At 43.7% G+C, this 27,647-nt stretch overlaps 1 protein-coding gene across 4 annotated transcripts in view; it reads right to left on the minus strand.

Annotated features, from left to right (window-relative positions):
• FAM193B (family with sequence similarity 193 member B) overlaps positions 1-27,275 on the minus strand; it is a 75,421-nt gene extending 48,146 nt beyond the window's left edge. For all 4 annotated transcript variants that reach the window (XM_089671142.1, XM_089671141.1, XM_089671140.1 and 1 more), the window contains exon 1: positions 27,010-27,275. In XM_089671142.1, the coding sequence (XP_089527268.1) occupies positions 27,010-27,153 (144 nt within the window). In that variant the 5' untranslated portion in view covers positions 27,154-27,275. The remainder of the gene's footprint in view (positions 1-27,009) is intronic.
• Positions 27,276-27,647: the final 372 nt, after the last annotated feature.

A 27,647-nucleotide genomic window follows, 5' to 3' on the forward strand; every position in this document is an offset into this window, starting at 1 on the left:
ACTTCCCTTCACTTCTTGTTCCACAGCCAAAACAAAAAGTGACATAAAATCAAGTGTCACTCTGATTTCATCAGAACAAGTGTCTCAATCCAAGGATTTCCCCTCTTTTATTATTTGGGGACACATCAAAAATGTGGAATTTTCTTTCACTTATAACAGTAAACACACATAAAGGGAGGTAAACTGAGGCAAGGAGGTCCAATATAAGCATAAGTCTGTCTTATGAAGTTTGTAAAGAAAAGTTACACACAGGGGCGGACTGACCATTTGGAAACTCGGGCACTGCCCAAGGGCCCGGGGTCAGTAGGGGGCCCCATGAGATGCCCCTGGTACCTTTTTCATAGGCTTTTTTGAGTTTGGGCAAGGACACAGGGGCCCCATGATCCCCTATTGCCCGGGGGCCCCGTGAGTTGTCAGTCCGCCCCTGGTTACACACACAAATAATTTATGTATATTACACATACATACACACTCACACGCTATAATGCCAAAATTATTGGGACAAATCATTGGATTCACGTGTTTTAATCGCCTCCATGGCCACAGGAGTATAAAATCAAGCACCTAGGGACGCAGACTGCTTCTATAAACATTGGTGAAAGATGGGGTCGCTCTCAGGAGCTCAGTGAATTCAAGCATGGTACCATGATAGGTTGCCACCAGTGCAATAAGTCCATCCTTGAAATTTCCTTGCTACTAAATATTCCACAGTCAACGGTTTGTGGCATTGTAACAAAGTGGAAGCAAATCAGAACAGCAATGCAGGCCACGAAAAATGACAGAGCGGGGGTCGGTGAATGCTGAAGCGCACAGTGTGCAAAATCGCCAACTGTCTGAAGAGTCAATAGCTAAGGACCTCCAAACTTCATGTGGTCTTCAGATTAGCACAACAACAGTGTGTAGAGAGCTTCATGGAACAGGTTTCCATGGCCGACCAGCTGAATCCAAGCCTTACATCACCAAGTGCAATGCAAAGCGTCGGATGCAGTGGTTTAAAGCACACCATCACTGGACTCTAGAGCACTGGACATGTGTTCTCTGGAGTGAGGAATCATGCTTCTCCGCTCTGTCTGGCAATCCAATGGATGTGTCTGGGATTGGCAGTTGCCAGGAGAACAGTAAGTGCCTGACTGCATTGTGCCAAGTGTAAACTTTGGTGGAGGGGGGGATTATGGTGTGGGGTTGTTTTTCAGGTGCTGGCCCCTTAGTTCCAGTGAAGGGAACTCTTATGGCGTCAGTATACTAAGACATTTTGGACAATATTATGCTCCCAACTTTGTGGAACAGTTTGGACATGTCCCCTTCCTGTTCCAACATGTCTGCGCACCAGTGTACAAAGCAAGGTCCATAAAGACATGACTTGAACTTGACTGGCCTGCACAGAGTCCTGACCTCAACCAGATAGAACACCTTTGGGATGAATTAGAGCGGAGACTGCGAGCCAGGCCTTCTCATCTGACATCGGTACTCAACCTCACAAATGCGCTTCTGGAAGAATGGTCAAACATTCCCATAGACACATTCTGAAACCTTGTGGACAGCCTTCCCAGAAGAGCTGAAGCTGTTATAGCTGCAAAGGATGGGTCAACTCAATATTGAACCTTACGAACTAAGACTGGGATGGCATCAACTGCCGCATTCAATCAATTCTGAATAAAGACCTCATGATGTGTACAGATCCATGTCCTTCTCGATGCCTGGAGCATTATAGACATACTTTGGATCTATTTTTGATATAGCTGCGATCTGCAATGTGATTTGAAATGTCATTACTGGGCAAATTCACAGCATGGTGACAGCAGAAACCACAAATGTATATATACACCCTAAAGATGCATTTCAAACTCATTTATTCAGCATTAGATCTGTCTATAATATAGGTTAAAGTAGAGTCTTTTCTCTTTATTTTCACCTGGTAACAGGCCGATAACACTTCCTGTCTTAGAGTGACTCCTCTCAGGATGGAGGTGCAGCAGAATCACCCTTAGACAGTAGCATTGACAATCTGGGAAGAGGCTAGTGTTAGATGCACTAGTAGAATTAGATGGACTTGACGAACAAATTTAGAGCCAAACTCAAGCTAAAACTTTTTAAGCACCTACATCAGAATTTTTTTTCCTTTTGGGATAAAGATTTTACATAAAACGAAAAAACAAAAACAACTCATAAAATTACCTTCTATTGCTCTCAGCCTCCTCCAAATTCTACTTTTTTTTTTTGTTAATTAAAGCAGAACCACATCCTGCTATTCTTTACATTCAAGGAAGTAGCCATCTTAGCCTCTGTTTGATCTGCAGTTCTCATGGTGCTGCACATGTGATCAGCTATGACATTAGCCATTTGATGTCTTAAGAGTTCGGTTGAGAGCCAACGTAAAACACATTATATCTGAGCTATACTTGCCTCTTCTCCAGCGATGTGACCCCCTGGTGGTCCCCACCAGCCACTGACATCAGCCCGGTGGCTTCCGGGTATCGATCCCTGCCAATTTCCATTTGCCGGGCCAAGGTCACATCACCTCTGTGCATGTGCAGGAACTTAGTCATTTTGGCACTGCCATAATTCTCACACTAACCTTGGGATACAGTTAAACCATTGGGTTTACTTCTGCAAGCAGACCTTTACCCCCAACAGTTTGAGAACAATTAAGGTTCTTTAACTGGTCATTGTGCAATAGGCCAGACAGGACTGCTCTCATTCTGGGAGGATGTCATATAACGTCCTTCTATTATTGGCATGCAGCATGGCAATCAGTGGTGAGCTGAGTCCCTCGGACACAGTGTATCACCGAACAGAGAAAAGACCCAATGATGCCCAGTCACTGTCTGACGAAAATAAATCAGATAACACTGTTCAACAAATTTTTATTTTTTGCCAGTTTTGGAAACAAAAGGATCCATTTCTTAATGAATTTCACATTCTGAGTTCAAATATAACAATTAAATTTGTCAATTGGCTCTAGTTTTTCTGTAAACGGAAAGTTTTCTACTATAGGTGTAATGACTACATAATGCACAATAATTATATAGATAGATGTCTTTCCACAAATATAAAGCAAGTGATATTGACTACATAACAAAGCCTAAATGGCATAATATATTGCATAGGATTACCAAGAAAAATTATAGCCATAAGCTAAGTTGAATCATTTTAATACTTAGGATTCTCACTAGTTTTGTCTTCAGTTTGTGTTGGTTTTGCTTCTCTTGGCTTTTCTCTTGTATTCGAGGAAAGGGCTCTCTCTTACAACTGCACGTGACTACACGCTTCAGGTTCTTCCTCACTTGACTCAACCACGAAGGATTCTGGTGCTTTAGGAATTGGTAGCCCCTCTCCATGAGGAACTGGACGTATTGCCGATGGAATATTTGGATAGTGCACAGATAACTTTTTCTTCTTATTTAGCCCTTTTACAATTGGAGGCACCATACAAAAGTAGCAATTACTAACATGATCTGTTGGCTCTCTCCAAATCATTGGCACAGCGAAAGGCATAGATGCCTTTTTTCCATTCAACCATTGCTCCAGTGCCGTCCCACAAGAATTGCAGCATATATGTGGTGCCCAGCTCTTGTCCTGGTCTCCTATCTTGCAGCCAAAATACAAGTTGTAGGCTTTCTTAATCATTCCTGTTATCCTCCTTTTTTGTGAGATAACAGTTATTTCACCGCAGATATAGCAGAAATTATCTGCTTTATTCACACAAGTTCGAGGCATTACTGAGTAGCCTATATAAGCATAAAACGAAATGTAAAGACGCTGTCGAACTACAATCAGCTACAGATACTGCAGCTTTTATGCAGTGAAGTGATGCAATTAAAGGCTAATATTGCATCATCTCAGTATACATGCAATTTTCTATTGGTCCCCAGTATCAATTGCGCAATATGCAGCTGAAGTTGCATCATAATTTTGAATGGCTTACGTCATTAGATGGGTGAATATATCATGGAAACTAGAGCCAATCAACATTTTTTAGGGTCATTTTCGTTTTCAGCACCCCAAAATTATGTAAGATTAGCTAATTTTATGCCCAAAACTTTTTACCTGTTGAACAGTGTAACCAGCTTTCCAGTGACAATGGATATTTACATTGATAATCAGGGTACTGATTATCAGTGAAGCCCCATCAGTGTAGCATATCAGTGCACAGTAGTGAAGAAAATTTACTTATTTGCTAAATTTTATAACAAAAAGGTGGGGGGCTTCAACATTTGTCTTTTTTTTGTTTGTTTCGAAAAGCTTAAAAAAAATGAGAAAAAAAACTTTCATTTGGGCACAGTGTTGCATGACCGTGCAATTGTCATTCAAAGTGTGACAGCACTGAAAGCTGAAAATTGGCTTGGGCAGGAAGAGAGTGAAAGTGCCCGGTATTGAAGTGGTTAACAAAAGAACATACATTCCACATGAATAATTTTGCTACCAAAATTAGTATGTGCTGTAAATTGCCTCCAGCACAGCCCCTATTTCTTCTTGCTGGAGGCTGCCATTTTGTCAAAGCTCAAAGCAGTCAATTGATTATTGGAAACTCTCCCCGTCTTTAGTCTCAACAACTATATGTCATTTTCTGTAATTAAAATATGTACATTTCACACAATGATTGTATGTCTTGGCTTAGCAAGAGGAAGGTTGATAGAAATCTTTACAGTACTAAAGTTCACAGGCTGCCCATGAGGGAGAAAGAGAATCAGCGAAATTATACACTATCCATGGAAGTTTACGGGCCCTTTCACATGAGCATTCCAATCAGGTCTGCCCCTCAGTTTTTCTAATTGGAAGGTCCATGAATTTCTATGGACAGTGGGTGTAAATGGACTTGTGTCTATACCCACCTACCTCCAGGTCCAATCAGGTCTGCAAAAAAAAAAAAAAAAAAGAAACCACACCACAACAACTCTGTTTAGGCGGAGCAGAGGTAGCCAAGTGTAAACTGACAAGAGTCCGTTTACTCCTGGCCACTCAGAGTGAAGCGGGCACTGTTCTGCTCTGCATAAACTAAGCAGACATGAATGTGTCATCTACCTGCTCTGCTCCGATTAGCAGGGGATCTGTGAGCTGATTGCCTGCTGATTGGTACAGCATCCTGCCCATTTGAAATGGCCTCTTTTGTGTCTCCCTGGTAGCAGAATTAGTCATGACACCTCTCCTGCTTTTCTTTTCTCCCTCTCTAATCTGTGTTCCGTCAGTACAGTCTGGGTCATTCCTGTTGCTTTCTTCCCCCTTCAGCAACAGTAATGCAGGCCATAGATGGGTCGAAAATCGGCCGATTTTTCGGCCGAAAATAAAATCGGCCGATTTTCAGATCGTTAGTGGGCTATTTGGTCGGCCGTTTTTCGGTATTTTGGCCGGTTTGTTTTTTTTCTGTAAAGTTGGAAAAAAATCGGCCGATTTTCACGGAAATTAGTGGGCAAATCGGCCGATTTTTTGCCGATAAAAAAATCTGCGCATGAGCAGTGACCTGCAAGAGGAAGACAAAAAGAAGAAAAAGAAGAAGAGGAAGAGGATGAGGAAGAGGATGAAGAAGAGGATGAAGAAGAAGAGGAAGAAGAAGAGGATGAGGATGAAGAAGAAGAAGATGAGGATGAAGAAGAAGAGGATGAGGATGAAGAAGAAGAGGATGAGGATGAAGATGAAGAAGAGGATGAGGATGATGAAGAAGAAGAGGATGAGGAAGAAGAAGAAGAAGAAGAAGAGGATGAGGATGAAGAAGAAGTAGGATGAAAATAAGAAGAATTCCAGTCCAGCAAAAAGTGTCTCTGCAGAGAGCTCCGCTATTTCTGACAGTTCTCTGACATTTACAGCGGTTGCAACAATGTATCTATTTGTTTCCGAATAAAAACATCTGTATCCTAAATGGAAACAAATAGATACAATGTTTCAACCGCTGTAAATGTGAAGGAACTGTCAGAGAACTGTCAGAAATAGCGGAGCTCTCTGCAGGGACACTTTTTGCCAGCTGTAGAAGGGATGAAAATCGGCCGATTTTTTTTACCATTGATGGTAACGTCGGCCGCTTGAACGACCGAATTTTCATTTTTTAAAAGAAAAATCTGCCGTTTTTCTCCCCATCTATGGCCTGCATCAGTCTTAAAGCTATCAGCTGAACAGCCTCTAGTGCAGTGGTTCTTAACCTGGGTTCGATCGAACCCCAGGGGTTCGGTGAGTCAGTCTCGCGGGTTCGGCGGAGGTGAAGACCCACACCCGACTCATATGATTCGTGCAGTAAATATTCATTATTATGTTTTTGTTTTTGTGTGAAAATCATGTTTTAATGGTTTTGTTCTTTGTTCTTAACGGTTTTGTTCATTTTGTGCACCTATGTATAAATATATACCCATGTTTTGAATTTTAAAAATCATATTTTATTTTTCCAATTAAGAAGGGTTCGGTGAATGCGCATATGAAACTGGTGGGGTTGAGTACCTCCAACAAGGTTAAGAACCACTGCTCTAGTGGCTCAGATTTTAGGCACAGTGCTGAGAACAGAGAGCAACTGAGCATGAGCAAATCAGGGGAAGACTATAAGAAATGAAAAGTTGCAATATAACAACATTTTGTTTATGTGTTTAATGGCGCTTTAAAGCTGCACTCCTACCTTCTTTCCTGCACAATTGTAAAGACCCACTTCTGTACTGAAATTGCTTACTCTGATTTTTCTGCACACTGCAAGTTCCTCCACATGTATAATAGAAGCTGCGGAAAACAAACAGAGCCTGCCACATTTTCTGCCTGCCAATCCTTAACAGGGATCAGGGGAACGAGTCATTAAAGCAGAACTTGCGCTCTTGGTGGAGCTCCGCTTTAAGCTCCAAGTAGCTACTTGGAGCTGTCCAGCTTTGCCAAAGTTTGCTTTAGGTCCCCAGTAACATTTTATTTGCATATACAAACACATTCATTCTAATTAAAGGAGGTATCCAACAAGTATCTGACAGGTGCATCAAAAGGGCTGAAGGGTACTGCAAAGAAAAGGATTCATAACCCTTAAGCAGTCAAATGCCAATCTAAAAACTGCTGAATCTACAACAATCCCAATAAGCCTTTTAACTTTGTAGGACTGAAGTACTGCACTAGATCTGGCAGCAATACTAGCATGTGATGTGAAAATGACATATCTACTGTTAACAAGTCTGCCGGTAATACATGTCTAACCTTTACACCAAAAAAAAAAAAACCTGTTCAAATCATTGGCCATTGATGAAATGAGAGACTTTACTAGGAAAACAGACAATTTATAGGGTTCCAGTGTGTAAACAATTATTAAAAAAAAAACCCACAAAAAAAAAAAAACAAAAAAACACCACTTTAACAACTTGCCCTCCAGAGGATTTACCCCCCCCCCCCTTTCGTGACCAGGCCATTTTTTTGAGTTACTTTAACTGACAATTGCACGATCAAGCAATGCTGCACCCAAATTAAATTTACATCCTTTTTTTCCCCACGCATAGAGCTTTCATTCGGTGGTAATTGATCGCCTGTGTGATTTTTATTTTTTGTGCTATAAAAAAAAGACCGACAATTTTGAGAAAAAAGACAATATTTTTGACTTTTTGCTATTAAACACGTCAAGTAAAAATGTTTTCATAAATTTAGGCCAAAATGTATTCTGCTACATGTCTTTGCTAAACAAAAATCCCAACACGAGTACATTAAAGTTTATGTGAAAGTTACAGCATTTACAAATGGTGGTATAAATACTGGATTTTGTTTTTTTTTTTTTTTAATTTTTACTAGTAATGGCGGCAATCAATGACTTATAGCAGGACTGCGGGGGGCATTCTGACACTGGGGGGAACTGACACTGTACTAATGGCACTGGGCAGGAAGGGGTTAACACATGGGGTGATCAAAGGATTAACTGTGTGATGTTTTACTGTGTGCGTGTGCTTCACTGTAAGCACACAGCTTTGCATGGCTCTGCTATGAAAAGCCATGCATAGCAGTGTGCAGGAGCTGACAGGGGAGAAAACTGTATAGTTTACTTACAGTTCTCTCCCTCCATCAGTAAAGCTCCTTGATCACCAGGTGCCGGTGATTAATCACCGGCCGGGACCCGGTGACTGACAGCCGAGGCTGAAAATAACGGTGTGGGTAGGGCTCGCGCCCCCTACCCAGAAATTCAACATCACATATATTTACGTGATTTTGCGCACCCCTGCCACCCTATAGCAGTATATCTGCTATAGGGCAGCGGGAAAGCGGTTAATGCTAAAGGAAACCCACATAAACTCTTTCACTAGCAAACACCCTCAACATGTACAACAGTACCTTTAGTTCTTATACACAATTTCCCCATTCTCTGCTGTATCCACCCATGTAAAACTTAGTGTGGTAGAGCACACCAGTTTACACCCCTATCTCCAATAATATAGTGTTTGGTGCATGAACAAAAAAATTGCACAAAGCAGTAGTACGAGCATATATAAAGTGGGTACGGAAAAGAATCACCCCCCTTCCCCCTTTAAAATAATCACATTTTGTTGCTTTGCAGCCTGAAATTAAGACACCATTTTTGTTTTTTCCATCTGTATTTACTCAGTGCAACTTAAAAAATCCAAGTGAAAGATATAACGCCAACATGTCAGGAAAAAAAAAAAAAAATCGAAACAAAAAAAAAATGCCCACCCCCTTGTATCAGTATTTTGTTGAACCACCTTTTGCTTTAATTCCAGCCTTTAGTCTGTTAGAATGACTCTACTAACTTTGCACATCCAGACTTTGCAATACTTGCCCACTCTTCAGTTAAATTTGATGATAACCATTTGTGGACTGCAGTCTTCAAGTCATTTCAGAGATTTTCACTGGGTCTTAAGTTTGGGCTCTGACTAGGCCATAGAAGGACATTCACGTTCTCCTTCAACCACTGTGTGGTCATTTTTGCTGTGTGCTTTGGGTCATTGTCATGTTAGAAGATAAACCTTCTTCCCATTGACAACTTTCTGGCAGATGGCAGAAGATTTTCCTCAGGAATTTGACTTTATTTTTCCCCATCCATTTTTCCTTCTATCCTGACAATTGCTCCAGTCCCTGCTACAGAGAAACACCCCCATAACAGGATATTACCACCTCCATGCTTTACTGTAGCAATGGTGTTATTTGGATGGTGAGCTGTACTGGATTTCCACCAGACATAATGCTTAGTGTTGAGGCCAACTAAACTCATCTGTCCATGTAGCCTCAGAATATTCAAGTTGTGTTTTGGCAAAGCTCAGTCGTTACTGCATGTGGCCTTTCCTGAGGAGTAGCATTTTTCCCTGCAACCCTTCCATACAAGCCACATTTGTGGAGAATTTGTGATATTGTTGTCACATGCGCACAATGAGCACTCTTTGTCATAAGTTCCTGCAACTGCTTCAGAGGTGCTGTAGGCCTCTTGGTAGCCTCTCTGACCAGTTTCCTCCTGGCTCTTTCATCCAATTTTGAGTGATATCCTGATCCAGGGGGGGCCTGTGTTGTACCAAATATCTTCCGCTTCTTAATAATAGACTGCACTGTGCTTCTAGGCATTGATAAAGCCTTTGAAATTTTTTTGTATCCATCTTTTGACTTGTGCCTGACCACAACTTTACCCCAAGAGATCCTTTGACAGTGCCTTGCCACCAATAGATGCTCCAGGAAAGCTCTTCATTTCGAGATAATCAAAATGACCATAGATGATCAAAGTTGAAACTTAAATGGCTTTGTGTGATACTGAGAAGGTGATTAGCTACACATGATTAAGTTTACAAGTAATTTTTAGGAGGGTGATCCTTTTTCCCAACTCCAATTCTGTTTTAAATTTTTTTCTAACATATTGATGTTATAGCTTTTACTTAGATATTATAAGTTGTACTGAGAAAATACAGCTGGATAAAAAAAAAACAAAAAAAAAACTGTAAGTCTTCATTTCAGGCTGCAAAGAAACAAAATAAGATTATTTTAAGGTGGGTAATTCTTTTCTATATCCGCTGTATGTGCAGATGTGGACTTTCAGAATAGTAGTAAGGACATAAAATGGCAGCAGCAACAGAACTTAGAGCATGACTAAAGTCTCCTGCATGATAGTCTAAACAAATGCAAAATCCAACTACTATGGAAAGCCATAAAAACATTATTTTGCAAATGTCTCAGCATCTGCTCAAAAGTCACAAATAATACCTGCAAAATTTATAATGTGTGTGAAATGTCAGTTCCTTTTTGCTGCCTTTCACAAGGCAAATGTAACATTCTATAACATTCAATCATAAAAGAAAAAAGTGGTTCTGCAGTAGATTGCGCAAAAATTTAAAAAAGCAGATACTTTTAATAAACAGACACCCACCTGTCCCAGGATCCAGTGCTATCCTAACCTGGTTTTGTTTCTTCACCAGTCTTCAGTACTCAGTGCCGAATTAACTGTGGCTAGCTGGCTATGACTGCTTGCACTGTGCTTTGTGAATAGTGACTTGTCCCAAAAGGATGAAGGGGGAGGGGTGCAACAGAACTTCTGCTTGGATTGCCTAGGTGATCAAAGCAAAAGTGGGATTGCCTACCTGTCAACCCCCCCCCCCACCCAAAAAAAAAATGATGTGTCAAAAAAGTTAAAGGAGGAGGGGAGGAGGAGGAAAACTGATCTTTCCCATTTGGGTGATGTTCTGCTTTAAGAATGATGTTCAACCAGAGGAGCTGAAGAAAATTTAGACTCCACTGACATCTGGGCGCTCCCTAAATGCTGTGCAAAAATGACAAAATCGCATCAACGCATATTCATGTGCCATTCATTTTCAAAGGCACGTAAAACTGTTGCGATAACTCATGCTGCAATGGCTGCAAATTGCATCGCGTGAAGCTTGTCGCCCCAAAAGAAGCTGCTGCTCCTTTTTTGGCGACAAGCTTCGCGTGATGGTTTTTGCTATGATCGCAACACGAGAACTGCTGCGAGTTTTAGGTGCCACTGAAAATGAATGGCAACTGAACATGTGTGGTGCGATTTGTCATTTTTGTACAGAGTGTTGGAATCACGAGCAGAATCGCCCAGATGTGATTGGAGCCTAAAATAATAGTGAAAAAAAAGTAAATGTAAGCTAAAAACCAGAAGAGAATGTTATCAGGGAGACATCTGCACTGTGTACAAATTGTATGAGGATTTCTGTACTCACCACCAACAGTGTAATGAATCAACTACGGCATAGCAGGGACGTGGAAATCTTTTAAAAAACTACTTGTCCAGGGACTAAAATGCAGCCTCAATCTACTCATGACAATCTACTTGTCCAGATAAAAAAAAAAAAATTTAACCAAAACTGTATTTAAATCGGAGGTGATTTTAGGAATGTCTGGGGCTTTTAAAAACAAAAAGAGGCTTTATGGCGACTTAAATGTGTCATAGTTTTAACATTGCACAGTTTATCTCCACCTTCCCTGCCTGCCTGTCTCCAGCACACCACCTGTGGACCAGCAGGGAGGATAGAGACCTTGCAGTGTAATGAGCACCGATTGGCTGCTCCTCAGGAAAGGGTGGGTCAGGGCTTATACTTTATCCCTTTCGCTGCCAGAGGCGTTTTTTGTACACGTTTAAAACATAATTTTAGGCCTGAAGATTACATAAAACCCCCAAACATTATATATTTTTTTGAAAGTAGGGACCCTAGAGAATAAAACAGTGGCAGTTCCAATTTTTTATGTCGCATGACATTACCAAACTCTCAGTAAAAAATACAAGTAAAGTAATTTTAGGGCACAAAAAAAGCAATAAATTGCCTTATTTTTTTGTAAAATATAATAGATGAGGTTGCAGCGAGTAAATAGAAATCCAACTTGGCAAACCTTAAATTTGTGCGTGCTCGTGAAATGGCAGCAAACTTCAGTACCCTATATTTTCTATAGGTTGACACTTTTAAAGCTCCTTATAGGTCACCAGTTTAGCGTTACAGAGGAAGTCTGGTGCTAGAATTATTGCTCTCATTCTGGCGAGTGCGAATATATGTGACATGTGTATCACAATCGACGGTTTCATGCATAGGCACCCCAGCGTGTGCTTTTACGTTTGTATGTGCGTATATATGTGGGGGTCTCAATATTGTTTTTTTGGGGGGGGTGGTATGTGTTTGAGTGTGACTTTTATTTTTTACCATTAAAAATTGCCCGCAGCAGGGCTAAAGTTAGAAAGAAACTACCTGCCCAGCGCCCGAAACTACATGTCCCAGGCATCAGGCACCCAACATCCCTGAGGAAGTGTATGATGCTATAGAGAATTGATACAATGTTGCACAGAGAGTTCTGCTGTATGACACATTTACCTAGAATAAGGGCCAGTTCATACCAGAACATGGTGTGGGAAACTCACATTCCATCTGTGTTTCCCACACAGCATTCAAATAGCACTGCAGATAGCGTATATCGCAAAATTATTGACACCCCAAACAAAGGTTGCAAATGCAGTGCATTTGCTGGCGCAGGATCACATGGTATAGAAGTACCATGCAATGAGGTAGTAGTTTGTTTATAAAATGTAGTGCATGTACTTCTTTTGTTGTGATGGGGTGCACGCCACACAGGAATGCATAGCACACTCCTGTGCCATTTCCAATGTAAACCGGCCCTGAAACCCTTCACAGACAAGAAACAGATCCTGTAACGGAACCGGACCCCAACTGCACTAGGGTATTTCCGTTAGACTCCAGTTTCTCTGTCCAAACAGATCCATGGACACCACTCTTGAACGAAACCAGGAAATAGATTGCTTTATTTTAACACACACAAGATATTATACATTCAAGGGAACAATTCTCCCCTCCCTGTATAAGGACACAGGGCGGGGCAAACCAAATCTAGCAACAAGAAACACATCAGAAGACACCTCCCACCAAGCCAATACACAAACACATACATCCCATAATAGTTTGCTCCCAAGCAAGACACACAATAGAACAATGGGATGCAATCACATAACACCAAACAATCCACAATCCCCACCTATCTCCTATACATGTCTACATAATATCAGGACATTTCACCCTGCACCCCATACAGGCACAGGGCGACTTACACATAAGAAGGATATGGGGAGCGGAGACAGGGGTCTCCCCACCCCTCCAAAGTGAGCTGTGTTCCATGGGCCCCCCACCCAAAGTCACTCCCATCACAGATCTCTTAAGGCAGCCTTTCATTTTGGGTAGAGAAAGGAAAGGTTATAACCTCTGTCTCATTGGGGAGATTTTTATTTACTTTCTGTACAGCCAAAACAAGAAGCGAGAGGAAATACCTCCAAAGCGAGGAAATCCCTGGAGTCACCAGAACTAGTGTCACCACTGGAAAATCTCCACTCTATTAATGTTCCTTAAGCAGCAGGAAGACACAACAACAGCAAGAAACTCTACTGCATGCTGGACAGACTGCAAGGAAACACCCTGGGAAACATCTCTTACACACCTGAGTCCCACTCCGTGTACCTTTATATAATACACCCCTCTTCTGCTCTTCATATTACTATCCTCTGTTCACAAATCTCATTTCTTTACCCCTCTGCTCCACCCCAAAACTTGTACATCTCCCCCTCATTGCTATCATCTCCCTACTATTGCTTTCATCACCTCCCCAAAATGCCTCTTCCACTCCTCCTTCTCATTTTCCTCTCCTCTGTTCCCAAAATCCATTCACTATATCCCTCTGCTCCTCCCAAACATTTGTATATTGTGCCCTCACTGCTTCCCTCACCCATTTATGGCACCCACCACCTCCTCCTATTACTCCACTCTCCCACTGACCCCAACACCTCCACTAGTAGTTTCTCACGCTCCTGCACATCCCGCTCCCATGCCACCTTTCTCACCCTTCTCCTCCTCATAACCGCGGGGGACATCTCCCCGAATCCTGGCCCTCCACCACCTCCCTCACCCGCACAAAACCCTCCCGCCTCCACGTCCTGCCACAACCCCCGCAACTTAGTATCTGTCCCCCTGCTCCCTAAAATCTCCCCCCCGTTTTCATGTGCACTCCTGAACGCCCGATCGGTGTGCAACAAGCTTACCGCCATCCACGACCTCTTTGTTTCCCGCTCCCTCAACCTCCTGGCGATTACGGAAACCTGGATCCAGCCCACTGACTCTACCTCCCCTGCTGCACTCTCCTACGGCGGTCTCACCTGGACCCACTCACCCAGGCCCAACGGTCGTAAAGGTGGTGGGGTTGGCCTGCTCCTATCACCGCTGAGCACCTTCCGAGTCCTCCCAAACCCCCCCTCCCTATCCTTCTCCTCCTTCGAGGCCCACTGCGTCCGACTATTCTCCCCAACCCCCCTGAAGATTGCTGTGATATACCGGCCTCCTGGATCCATACCCCGCTTCCTGGAAGACTTCTCCTCCTGGCTACCCTTCTTCCTCTCCTCTGAGCTACCCACTATCATCCTTGGGGATTTCAACATCCCTGTCAACCTCGACAACCCGGACACAGCCCGTCTCCTCCACTTAACCTCCTCCTTTGCACTTGCACAGTGCATACAATCCACCACCCACTCCGACGGTAATATCCTTGATCTTGTCTTCTCCAACCGCTGCGCTCCCCACAACCTCACTAACACCCCCTTCCCTCTCTCTGACCACAACCTGATCACCTTCTCTATCTCCTCATCCTCCAACGCCTACCCCTCCAAATGTCACACTACTACCAGCCGTAACCTCCGCAACCTTAACCCTGCCTCCCTCCACTCCGCAGTTGATCAACTCCATGACAGCATCCTCCCCCTGTCCTGCCCCGACTTGGCTATGACCGCCTACAACAATGCGCTGTCAACAGCCCTTGACTCACTAGCGCCTTTAACCACACGCAACATCAGACCCCGACCGCTCCAGCCCTGGCAGACTGATCACACCAAAACCCTCAAACGACACAGTCGTGCCCTGGAGCGACTATGGCGCAAAACCAAATCCCAACAAGCCTTCACCCGATACAAATCTGCCTTCCACACCTACACCTCCTTCCTCCATACTGCCAAACAAGCCTACTTCCTGACCCTCATCAAGGCCCTCTCCTCCAATCCTCGCCGACTCTTCTCCACCTTCAACTCTCTACTCTCGCCACCCCCACCTCCACCCAGCACCTCACTCACTGCCCTTGAGATTGCCAATCACTTCAAAAACAAGATTGACACAATTCGCAAGGACATTGCCGCAACTCACACGCCTTCTCAACCCGTCCCCTCTCACACAGCTACCCCCTCATCCCCCCTCCCCCTCGACATAACCCACAGGGACTTCGTCGCTGCTCAAACTCCCTCCAACCCCCTTCCCCCTCACTCAGCTACCCCCTCTACACCCCTCTCCCACGGCCCCACCACTGCTCTGACCTCCTCTCCCACCCCACCCTACATTCCTCATACTGAAGCTCCCCCAACACTCCGCACCTTTGACCTTACTACCATCGAAGAAGTCTCCAAGATCCTCTCTGATGCCCGCCTCACCACCTGCCCCCTTGACCCTATCCCCACACAACTCCTACAACCTCCCTCCCCCTCCATCTTACGCTCCCTCACCCACATCTTCAATCTCTCCCTCTCCTCCGGCACTTTCCCTTCCCCTCTGAAACATGCACACATCACCCCCATACTTAAAAAGCCCTCCCTGGACCCCAATGACCCGAACAACCTCAGACCCATCTCCCTGCTCCCATTTACATCTAAACTCCTCGAGCGCCTAGTCTACGCCCGCCTATGCTCTCACCTCAACGACAACAACCTCCTCGATCCCCTACAGTCCGGCTTCCGTCCCCTACACTCCACCGAAACTGCCTTACTCAAACTCTCCAACGACCTGCTAACCGCCAAAGCTAATGGCCACTATTCAGTGCTCCTACTCCTTGACCTCTCTGCGGCCTTTGACACAGTCGACCACCCCCTCCTCCTCAAAAAACTACACTCCCTCGGCCTCAGAGATTCTGCTCTCTCCTGGCTCTCATCCTACCTGTCACAACGCTCTTTCAGCGTTACCTATAATGCCACCACCTCCCTCTCACTCCCCCTCTCTGTTGGGGTCCCCCAAGGCTCTGTCCTCGGGCCCCTTCTCTTCTCCATCTACACCTCCTCCCTTGGCCAACTCATACACTCTCACGGCTTCAACTACCACCTCTATGCCGACGACACACAAATCTATCTCTCAACCCCCCACCTCACCCCCTCGGTCTCCGCCCGAATCACACACCTGTTGAGCGACATATCAGACTGGATGTCGCTCCACTTCCTTAAACTGAACCTCTCCAAAACCGAGTTTCTTGTCTTCCCTCCAGCCCGGACACCACCCCCCATTGACTTCTCCATCATGTCCAACAACGCCACCATCAAACCCGCCCCGCAGGCCAGAGTACTTGGTGTCATTTTGGACTCCAACCTATCCTTCCAGCCCCAAGTCCACTCTTTAACAAACTCATGCAGACTCCACCTCCGCAACATCGCCAAAATCCGCACGTTCCTAACTCCAGAAACCACTAAACAGCTCATCCACTCCCTCATCATATCGCGACTCGACTACTGCAACTCCCTCCTCACTGGCCTGCCTCGCCGCTGGCTATCCCCGCTTCAGTCCATCCTGAATACGGCTGCCAGACTCATTCACCTTTCCAACCGCTCCGTTTCCGCCACCCCCCTCTGCCAATCCCTCCACTGGCTTCCGATTGCGCAACGGATCAAATTCAAAATCCTAACACTGACGTACAAAGCTGTCCACCATACTGCCCCGAACTACATCACTGACCTAATATCCAAGTACCGCCCAGCACGCACACTCCGCTCCTCACAAGACCTCCTTCTCTCTAGTTCCCTGGTCTCCTCCTCCCATGCCCGCCTCCAGGACTTCTCCAGGGTGTCACCCATCCTCTGGAACTCCCTGCCCCAACCCATCAGATTATCACCTACTCTCCTCTCCTTTAGGCGCACCCTGAAAACCCATCTCTTCAGGGAAGCCTACCCCGCCCCCTGCTAACTTGCCGACCTCCTCCACTCTTCCTACCACTCCATCCCCCACAGCTATCTCCTCCTGTGCCACCATCCCCTCCCTCCTAGATTGTAAGCTTGAAAGAGCAGGGCCCTTGATCCCCTCATGTTTTGCATTGTATTGGTATTGTTCTGTCACATGTTCTGTCCCCCTTTGTAATGTACAGCGCTGAGCGAACTATTGGCGCTTTATAAATACTGAATAATAATAATAATAATAATAATAATAATGTTCCAGGGACAACCCAAAATGTGAGTTTTTTTGTACTTTTGAGGATAATGGTAAATCTGACACCTAGAGAGGGCGAATCTCCCTAATGGTGGCACAAACAGCAATAAAAATCTGCGAGGGGTTCTAATTTTCCACCACTCTATCTAAAATTTAAAAAAAAAAAAAAAAAGTTCTGACTTTGGTTACACTTTAAATAAATTTATGGGGGGAGGGCATTGGAAAAATGTCCCTTACATTGGTGGTCAATGCCCCCCTTACAGACAGCTACAAAGATCATTGGTCTGATGCTCCTGACTCTGCCAAGTGGCACTGGACTATAGACACAAGAAGGAAGGTCAAAATCAGCCACAGCTCAAGTAGCTCCTAGTAACCACTGGAAGATGGAACTCCCTGTGCCTGTGAAACGGCAAAAAACTACAGTACCTAAAATTTTTCATAGTTGATTCATGCACAGCTCAGTATATATGTTCAGAAAGCCAATCACAGACAGGTAAGAATCCTTTACTGAAGAAGAGACATCATGTGTATGTCTCTTTTGCAAAGCAAAAAAAAAAAACCCAGGCTGTTTGCACATTTCTATACTTTATGTAAAGATCAATTTTAATCGAACATATCACTGTTGTTTTCTGCAGCATTTTTACTCACATTCTGCCTATTACATGTGCAATATATGCTGCATTCAAGGCATGTCTTTGGTGATAACCCATACAGTTGCTGTTGCGTTTATGTGAGCTCTCACCTGAAATTTCAAACCATTAAATGGTTGGTCACGTGTTCAGTACTATAGGAACTGCAGATCTAAACAGAGCCAAGGTGGCGCCATCCTTTCAAATAGGAGGGTTTAGTTCACAAAATAGGCACGCATGGCAAATAACAGAGGTTCCAAATTTGTCACACTTGGCCAGACTTTGGTTTTAAAGTGAACCTTAACTTGTAAGATGCCACCAGTCTCAGAGTTTCACCTCTAAATTCCTGTTTGTAAACTTGCTGCACACTTCTAGCAGAAAGGTATCCTTAAAAGCCTGGCATTCCATTTGGCAGTTACTTACCAACTCTCTCAAAGGTTTCTGGTGGTGCAGTCATTCTCTGCAAGCTAGTTTGATGCCACTCACATCACAATAAAGCTGAATAGGTTCGGTTTACCTGTGCCTGTAACTGGCATATACACAGAAAGTTAAAAACTAAAGTCTCCTCTCAGTTTGTACCACTGAAACCAAATGCCTATAAACGGAAGGTTACTGTGCTCTTTAAAACAACCAGCTGTCGCTGCTTCTTTTTGTCCAACATTGCAGCTAATGCAGAGCAAGAAAGGCTACACTTTACAGCCAGAGATTAATATATCTCGTACATATGGCACAGAGTGTTACGTTAGCCATGCATGACTTGAATTTCAGCTGATTTCTGCTAAATCGGCAGAAATTCAAGCTATGGGTGGCAGTGCCCCACATGGCCTGACAATATAACTTACAATAGAGGCAATTTTATTTGCAAATTTGATTGTCACACACTGCATATCATCACTGTTTTTTACACTGCCCAATGACAAAGACCAGGGCAGATATAACTGGAGACAATGGAAGTCAGGGGCAAATAGTAAGAAGTGTGCATTGCTTTACCATTTGTACACATTTAGATTGTAAGCTCTAACGAGCAGGGCCTTCTGTTTCCTCTTGTAACAAATTGTATTGTAACTAATGTCTACCTTCATTTTGTAAAGCCCTGCGCAAACTGTTGGCGCTATATAAATCCTGTATAATAAAAAATAATTTCCTACAAGTTTCTTCAAGTTCAAATCAAGATTTAATAACGGAGAAAGGGCATCCAAATAAAGAAAACTTTAGAGAATGCACAAAATATTTTAACAAATGTGTGAAAAGGTAAGTGCCCCTTTGGTCATGTTTATGCTTGATTTTAAAAGGTTCACATTTATGCCTCTCTTCAAACTGCGTTTTGCATGGGCACGGCAGCTCATTCATTTGAAAGGGCTGCCGTGCCTCCTGAAACACAGAGAAAAGGTCCCAGCACCATTTTTGGAATTGAAGTCTACACGGGAATTACAAGTGCGGTGTGATTCCCAGGGCAGGAGGATTAATGGCACCAGCACAAATCTCCTGCATTTTTCTGTGGGGGGTAGTTGTGGCTGTGGGAACAGGTGTGGACCCGCAGTGGGAGCCCCCGCACACATGTGAACCTAGCCGAATGGCTCAGAATGTGTGAGCACTAAGTAGACAGGGCAAGCTCAATTCTTCAGTGCAGTGTTCAGGTAGTGGCTAGCAATTCACTTCCTAAGTCCTGACTACTACCAACCCCCCCGGAAAACCAATTCAACATGCAACTTTAATAGTACAGATGCTCTTCAACATTCAATGTCCATGTGAACTCAGACATAGCTGTAATGACTGCATCCAAACAGTTCCTAGAAGTCTTTAGCATCATTGTGCACAAAATTTGGTAAATTTTTTTCTTTTTAGCATTTAATAAAAAAAAAAAAAACACTTGCAGGCCTTTTAGTGTGAACTTCTGGATTCTGCTTTGACACGAAGCCTATTTGTACCAAGTATTCTTCTCAACTGTAGTTCTGAACCAGTGACCTGTACTGAGGCTAGATAAAAAGTGAAAGTAAGGCCTCATGTACACATGAAGTCCCCTAGGCAATTAGCTCTACTGGCAGCAGAAAAATGCTAAACGCAGCAAAATTGCGTGTAAATGTGGTACCACGTATAGCGCTTCGACATTTATTCATGTCAACTGTAAATGCTGTGGTCAATCAAATGCATAAACGCCTAAGCGCTAAACGCGGCCAACACTTAGACACATGCTGACGCGTTTAGCGGTTTTATTTGGCCAAAAGGTTTCTCTCCTGAACACGATTCTTTTGTGTTCCGGAGAGGAATGTTTAATTGCCCCTAAACTCTAGTAAAAGCCTGAGCATGTATAAGAGCATAAAAATGCCCAAAACACCTATACTCACGTTTAGGAGCAGCAGTGTACATAAAGCCTAAGGACAATTAAAAAGTGTTATTATAGTGTATTATACGGCTTCATGCACAACTGTGTTTAGCTTTTCTAAATGCAGAAGATATCTGGGAAGTATAAAGAACTTTATGATATCTAGATCAAGTTTTCCTGCATTTAAATGTTCCTGCTTTAAAGCAAGTTTACATGCATTTACATCTGCTCTGCTACATTCAACTCTGCAAAACCAACATTAAAGAATAAGTTCACCTTTGGGAACAGGTTACATGTTCCAGCTGTCCACTTTGCTGCATCTAGTGACAGCTAGTAGGGGGATCTTCTCCCCTCGTTGTCACTATTTTAAATAAAAACACGGCTGTGCAGGGCTCCATCCATCCAGCCACGTCATCCATTCACAGAGTTCTGTGAATGGAAAACTAGAAGTACCAATAGCCCTTGCGGCTGCCGGCTTTTACTTCTCAATGAACTATCACAGTGCTGTGGTAGTACATTGTCTCTTCCTGTCAGGTGTGTATCTGCCTTCCTGTATGAGATACAAGCACAGATACACTGACAAGTCTGCAAGAGTCCTGCATGGCACCTGCAATCTGCTGATCGCAGGTGCAATGCTTTCTAGGCTCTAAGAAAAAATAAAATAAATGCACTTTTTTTTTTACTTGCAAAAAGATATGCATTTATTATTTTTTCAAAAGGTGACCTAATTCCTTAAAATTGGACAGTGAATGCAAGATTTTCTTGATTTGGTAAGTGCATCTAAACACGGAGTTTGTAAACTCTTACAAAAGTACATAGAAAACCATAGGATGGCATTCAGATCTGTTAAAGAATGTTTTCCTTGCTGACCTGAACAGTTTGTTTTTGACGCCAATGTGCATTAGGCCTGAAAAAACCATGGATGCATCCTTCACATACTTGACCAATTGATATTTACCTTTAATCCTCAATACCATTGTTTCGGAAAACAAAAGAACTGAAAGAATACAATTATGTCTATAGGGTGGCTTCACTGCCTTGCAGGATCCCCCTGGGGCCACCCTTAGGTAAGAATTCTTAGGAGTACAGCTGTACAGGAAAGCAGATACAGACAGCTGCTTTTGTGAAACATAGAACTACTCTGTCCACCAGTTAAGACCGACAGCCTCTTTTGTAAACCGCAGCACCTCTCCATCCACCAGCTATTAGACCAAGAGCTGGCACAGCATTGCTCCGCCCACTGAAAATAGTCAATAAGAGATCACTATAGCAATAATACACCAGACAGAGCTGTAATAGCTCTTCACCAGCCTTCATACTCAGAGGAAGTGCTGTGACATCACTCATAACGCCATCATACTCCCAATGTAAACACAACACAGAAGCATTTAGAAGCTAGAAATTGGGGCAGCTGTGCATGGCAACCAAACAGCCTCTTTCATTTTCAAAGCTTAAAGTGCTACTAAACCCAGGACCCTGCATTCACTAGATCTGGTCTCCCACAGTACACACAACATGGAAATGCAATTATTTAGTAAATATAAACTGCTAAATACCTTTTCTTAGCAGTTAGAGCAGTCTTGTGACTTCCGCTAGGCACTGGTTAAAACTTGTAGGAGGAGTCTTCTTTCTGCTCTAGGAGGATGCAAAACCCCTGACCCTCTGTCTGGACAGCACTGATTGGACCTGTGCTGATCACATGCACTCACCCAAGAAAAAAAAAACCTCTCTAGAAATACACACTACAATGAGCATGTGCAGGAGGGCTACGGGTTCAGTCTGTCTTATCAGAGTGGACATTTGAACAAGAGGAGGGGCAGAAAAGTCAGGATCAGCCAGACTTTTTACACAATACGGAGGATTAACCCCTTAGGTTCCAGAGTGAGTATAACAAGCATGATTTACTGCATATACAGACTGATTTTACTGTTGTGGGTTTAGTAACTCTTTAAACAAGATGAAGACAGAAGCTGCCATGCACATCTGCTCCAATTTTGATAAAGTCAACCAAAATGTATTTACATTCACTTTTAAAGTGTTCTTATATGGAGCAATCTTTAACTACATTGGAACATCAGGAGCTGATTGTTTCAGCTACTGGGCTTAGCGCTGGATGTCAATTGTCGTGGACAATTGGTGATCCACAGCTTGTGCCAACGGTGCTGGGAACTCAAGTGGTTGAAGTAGTTGTAAACTGTGAATTAAACTTTGTTTGCTAAAGTGCTGTTATATAATATTTTTTATATAATAATATACTGCTTGCATCTCTTTGCTGCCAATTTCCTGCAGCCTCTTTGCAACCAGCTTACATACATCCACTCCAGAAAGGGCCGCATAACATTTCTCAGGGTGAGTTTCTGGAAGGTGACAACAATGAACCATATCTGTGTAATGGATCTTAAAAACAGGCACTTGCAGTCTTCATCAGAAGTAAAAATAATGAAAATGACCTTCCAGCTCATCCTCCCTCTCACACCTTCTACTGTGACAGTGGATGGAAGATCCTCTCTGCGCACCCGCTGTCACATTTTAAAAATAGAGCAGCTGTATGGGGCTCTGCCCGTGCAGCCTCGTCATCCACTCACAGTGTGAATGAAAAGGAATTGGAAGACCCATCTGCCACTGCGGCAGACAGCTTGTAGTTCTCAATGGACTGCTAGGGTGCTGATGAGCACCTTTATAGTTCATTGACACTTTCTCTAACAGAAAGCCTATACAGAGGTACAGGCCTTCAACAAGTTAGTTCACTTTACCAAAAAACTGCCTATGCAGATAAGGGGTGTCTGTTTAAAAAAAAAAAAAAAAAAAAAACACTGTGCAGCTTTGAATGTCATACTTACTTGTTTTATACTTTTTTTTTTTATATTTCTTTAGTTACTTCCTAGTTTCCAGGCCTAGGCAAATAAAGTCATACATCCCAGGAATGTTCAGGAGGGGTTTTCTCAGCTAAGCACATCCTCTCCTGCCTACATGTCTGAGCTAAGGGCAGATGGATTCCAGGAAGTAAATGCTACATGAATCATCTGCTCTTATGCAAAATGGCCAGAAATACTAGGGGGTGTTTTTCAAAGTGATTTCTCAGCAAAATAAAGCATGGATATATAAATTAATTTACTGTGAATACTATAAAATGAATTAAAGTGATACTACAAACATGACATACTTACCTGCTATGTGCAGTGGTTTTGCATAGAGCAGCCCAGATCCTCCTCTTCTCAGGTCCCCTACTGGCGGGTACTGGCCCCTCACTCCTCTCAGGTGCCCCCATAGCAAGCAGCTACACGCAGAAGGTTTTTTTTTTACCTTCATGCATAGAATGCACAAAGGTAAAAAAAACCTTGAGCCTTTAGAACCACTTTAAATAGCATTTTTTGTTTGTGGTGCTTGGATGCAGTGTAGTTACACTTTACATATTCTGCAAAAACCAGTTTTAAAGCAATTCTTTGTTAAGGGCACTATATGCACACTAAGCGCAGTAGCGGGAAATACCATTGATTTGCTCATTTGCACAGTGAGCCCCAGACACACAATTCACATTACGCCCAATGCTGAAAGAGACATAAATGGTAAGTGAGAATTGGCCTCCACAAATTCCTTTTGGGGATGTCTAGAGGAAAAGTGAACCAAGAGGAAACCACCAAACATGACACACATTCTCATATATCAACACATTTTAAGAAGGTTAAAATGCTTGTCACTGCATGGTCTCCTAAAAAGGCCTTCACTTTATATGAAAAAAATGATAATGTCTAACTGGTAATTACTGTTGATGTATTCAAGTCTTCTGGACCATAACACTTTATCAGAAACTAAACTACAGATCAGGGACTAGTGCTCAAACATCACTAAAACTAAAAACAAAAAAAAAAATGTCCTTGGAGTTCAGGTAGCTGTGTGTGGTGTGGATGCATGTTAATGTTGTCACTGGATCTGCGCACACCAAGGGTATATTAGTCACAAGGTGGTGCATACAGTAAGAGGGTTATGGTATGCTGTGAAGAGTACAGGGTATCATGAGTATATACAGTTGCAAGAAAAAGTATGTGAACCCCTTGGGATTACGTGGAGTTTTGCATGAATTGGGCATAAAATGTGCTCTGAACGTTATCTAAGTCACAACAATAGAAGAACACAGTCTGCTGAACGTAATACTACACAAACATTAGATGTTGCAATGGTTTAATTGCACATAACATGTAAACATTCACAGTGCAGAGAGGAAAAAGTATGTGAACCTTTGGACTTAATAACTGGTTGACCCTCCTTTGGCAGCAATAACCTCAACCAAACGTTTCCTGTAGTTGCAGATCAGACCTGCACAACGATCTGGAGTAATTTTGGACCACTCCTCTTCACAAAACTGTTTCAGTGTAGCAATATTCTTGGGATGTCTGGTGTGAATTGCTCTCTTAAGGTCATGCCACAGCATTTCAATCGGGTTGAGGTCAGGACTCTGACTGGGCCACTCCAGAAGGCGTATTCTGTGCTGTTGCAGCCATTGTTTTGTTGAATTACTTGTATGCTTTGGGTTATTGTCCTGTTGCATCACCCATCCTCTGCGGAGCTTCAGTTGGCGGACTGATGGTCGTACGTTTTCCTGCAAAATGTCTTGATAAACTCTGGAATTCATTTTCCCATCAATGACAACAAACCGTCCAGGCCCTGAGGCAGCAAAGCAGCCCCAAACCATGATGCTCCCTCCGCCATGTTTTACAGTGGGGATGAGGTTTTGATGTTGGTGTGCTGTGCCTTTTTTTCTCCATACATAGTGTTGTGTGTTCTTCCCAAACAACTCAATCCTGGTTTCATCTGTCCATAGTATATTTTGCCAGTAGTGCTGTGGAACATCCAGGTGCTCTTTTGCAAACTTCAAACGTGCTGCAATATTCTTTTTGGACAGCAATGGCTTCCTCCGTGGTGTCCTCCCATGTACTCTATTCTTGTTTAATGTTTTCCTTATTGTAGATTGTACCTCATGCAGCATTCTGCGCTGTGCTCTTGCAGTCATTTTTACAGGACGACCACGCCTAGGGAGAGTAGCAACAGTACAAAACTTTCTCCATTTGTAGACAGTCTGTCTTACCGTGGACACATGAACATCAAGGCTTTTGGAGATACTTTTGTAACCCTTTCCAGCTTCATGCAAGTCAACAATTCTTGATCGTAGGTCTTCTGAGAGCTCTTTTCTGCGAGGCATGGTTCACATCAGACAGTGCTTCTTGAAACCAGTAAACCCAAAACAGGTGTGTGTTTTTTAAGGGCAGGACAGCTGTCAGCAACACATCCAATATCATCACACTGATTGGAGTCAAGGTTGGCTCACTCCTGGCTCCAATTAGCTCTGGGAGAAGTCATTAAGCTAGGGCCTCACATACTTTTTCCTCCCTGCACTGTGAATGTTTACATGTTATGTGCAATTAAACCATGGCAGCATCTAATGTTTGTGTAGTATTATGTTCAGCAGACTGTGTTCTTCTATTGTTGTGACTTAGATGACGTTCAGAGCACATTTTATGCCCAATTCATCCAAAACTCCACGTAATCCCAAGGGGTTCACATACTTTTTCTTGCAACTGTAGGTAAAAGGGGTACAATGTGCACTACAAAGTAAGCAACAGGGGTGAATCCCCTCTGGATGCACACAGACAGAGATAGGTATGTAAGTGAGAAGTAACTATGCAGGGTGCAGAATATGTAGGAGGGGGTGTGTATCCTCTGTGGATGTATCTGGCAGGTAGTGGGGTGTATATACACTGATAATGATAGCTATGTAGGTGAGAGGAGTAGTATGTGGTGTGCAGGATATGTAGGAGGGGGTGTGTAACTCCTCTGTATGTACCTGGAAGGTAGTAGGGTGTATATACACTGACAACGATAGCATTGTAGACGAGAGAGGTAGTATGTGGGGTACGGGGTATGTAGCAGGGGATGTGTATCCCCTGTGGGTGTACCTTGCAGGTAGTGGAGCGTATACACACTGACAGGTATGTAGGCCAGAGGGGCACTATGTGCAGTGTGGGATATGTAGGATGTAGTGTGCATTATCCTGGCAGGTAGTGGGATGTATATACATTCACAATAATAGGTACGTAGGTGAGAGGGTTTTATGTGGGGTGCAGCATATGTAGGATGGGGTGTGTAACTCCTGTGGATGTACCCTGCAGTTAGTGGGGTGCATAAACCTTGACAATGATAGGTATATAGATGAGCGGAATACTATGTGGGGTGCAGGATATGTAGAAGGGGGTGTATATCCTCTTTGGATGTACCTGGCAGGCATTGGGCTGTATATACATTGACAATGATAAGTATGGAGATGAGAGGGACAGTATGTGGGGTGCAGGATAAGTAGGAGGGGACGTGTATCCTCTGTGGATGCACCTGGCAGGCAGTGGGGTGTATATACACTGACAATGATAGGTATGGAGATGAGGGGGACAGTATGTGGGGTGCAGGATATACAGGAGGGGGCGTGTATCCTCTGTGGGTGTACCCTACAGGTATTGGGCTGTATATACACTGACAATGATAGGTATGGAGATGAGGGGGACAGTATGTGGGGTGTAGGATATATAGGAGGGGGTGTGTATCCTCTGTGGATGCACCTGGCAGGCAGTGGGGTGTATATACACAGACAATGATAGGTATGGAGATGAGGGGGACAGTATGTGGGGTGCAGAATATGTAGGAGGGGTGTGTATCCTCTGTGGTTGTACCAAGCAGGTATTGGGGTGTATACACACTGACAATGATAGGTATGAAGATGAGGGAGACAGTATGTGGGGTGCAGGATATGTAGGAGGGGGTGTGTATCCTCTGTGGGTGTACCCTGCAAGTAGTGGGGGGTACATACACTGCCAAAGAAAGGTATGTAGGGGGTGTGGCACATTACCTGTCCTCCTTTCCCCACATCTTCCAGCCTCTCTCTGGCATCTGTATCTGTTCCATCAGAAGCAGGAGAGCCTTTCCCCGGCCTCTGCTGGCCCACTGCACGTTCCCTTCGGGTGCTGCCTTGCTTGTTCCTCCTCCTGGTCATGTCTCCTTCTTCTAGACGGCCCCCCGGACTCACACGACTCACCCCAACACCAAAAATATCCCCCCCAAAGTCAACAGCCCAGATCTGGACGCTTTGGACAGGACAACAGCCAATATGGCGGCGTGCTGTAGACCATTTCCACGCCCCTTGCCAACAGGGTAAAGGTTACGGCGCAGCTGGCATCCGGCACGTACGTGAAGCTACGTCTGCCATTTTACCTACTGGCCATCTTCCGAGACCACATGGTTAAGACTCCTACCGGAGAACCGGCGCCATCTTTAATTAGGGCAAACGAAGTAGCGCTTCATACTAAAGACGGAGTCCCGCCTACACCTATTGGATGAAGGCTGCTCTTCTACTGGCATACCCTAGTGGGCATGTTTAACAAGAAGCATTGTGACTAAATCTGACAAGCTCAAGTTCAAACAGGCCTTAACTGAAGTACTTGTTAAAGAAACTATTCAAAATCAAAGTACTCTAGAAAACAATTAAAT

This window comes from Staurois parvus, unplaced genomic scaffold (genome assembly GCF_062004578.1).
Source record: "Staurois parvus isolate SC_StPar_1 unplaced genomic scaffold, SC_StPar_1.0 ptg000099l, whole genome shotgun sequence".
In the NCBI taxonomy this organism is placed as follows: Eukaryota; Metazoa; Chordata; class Amphibia; order Anura; family Ranidae; genus Staurois; species Staurois parvus.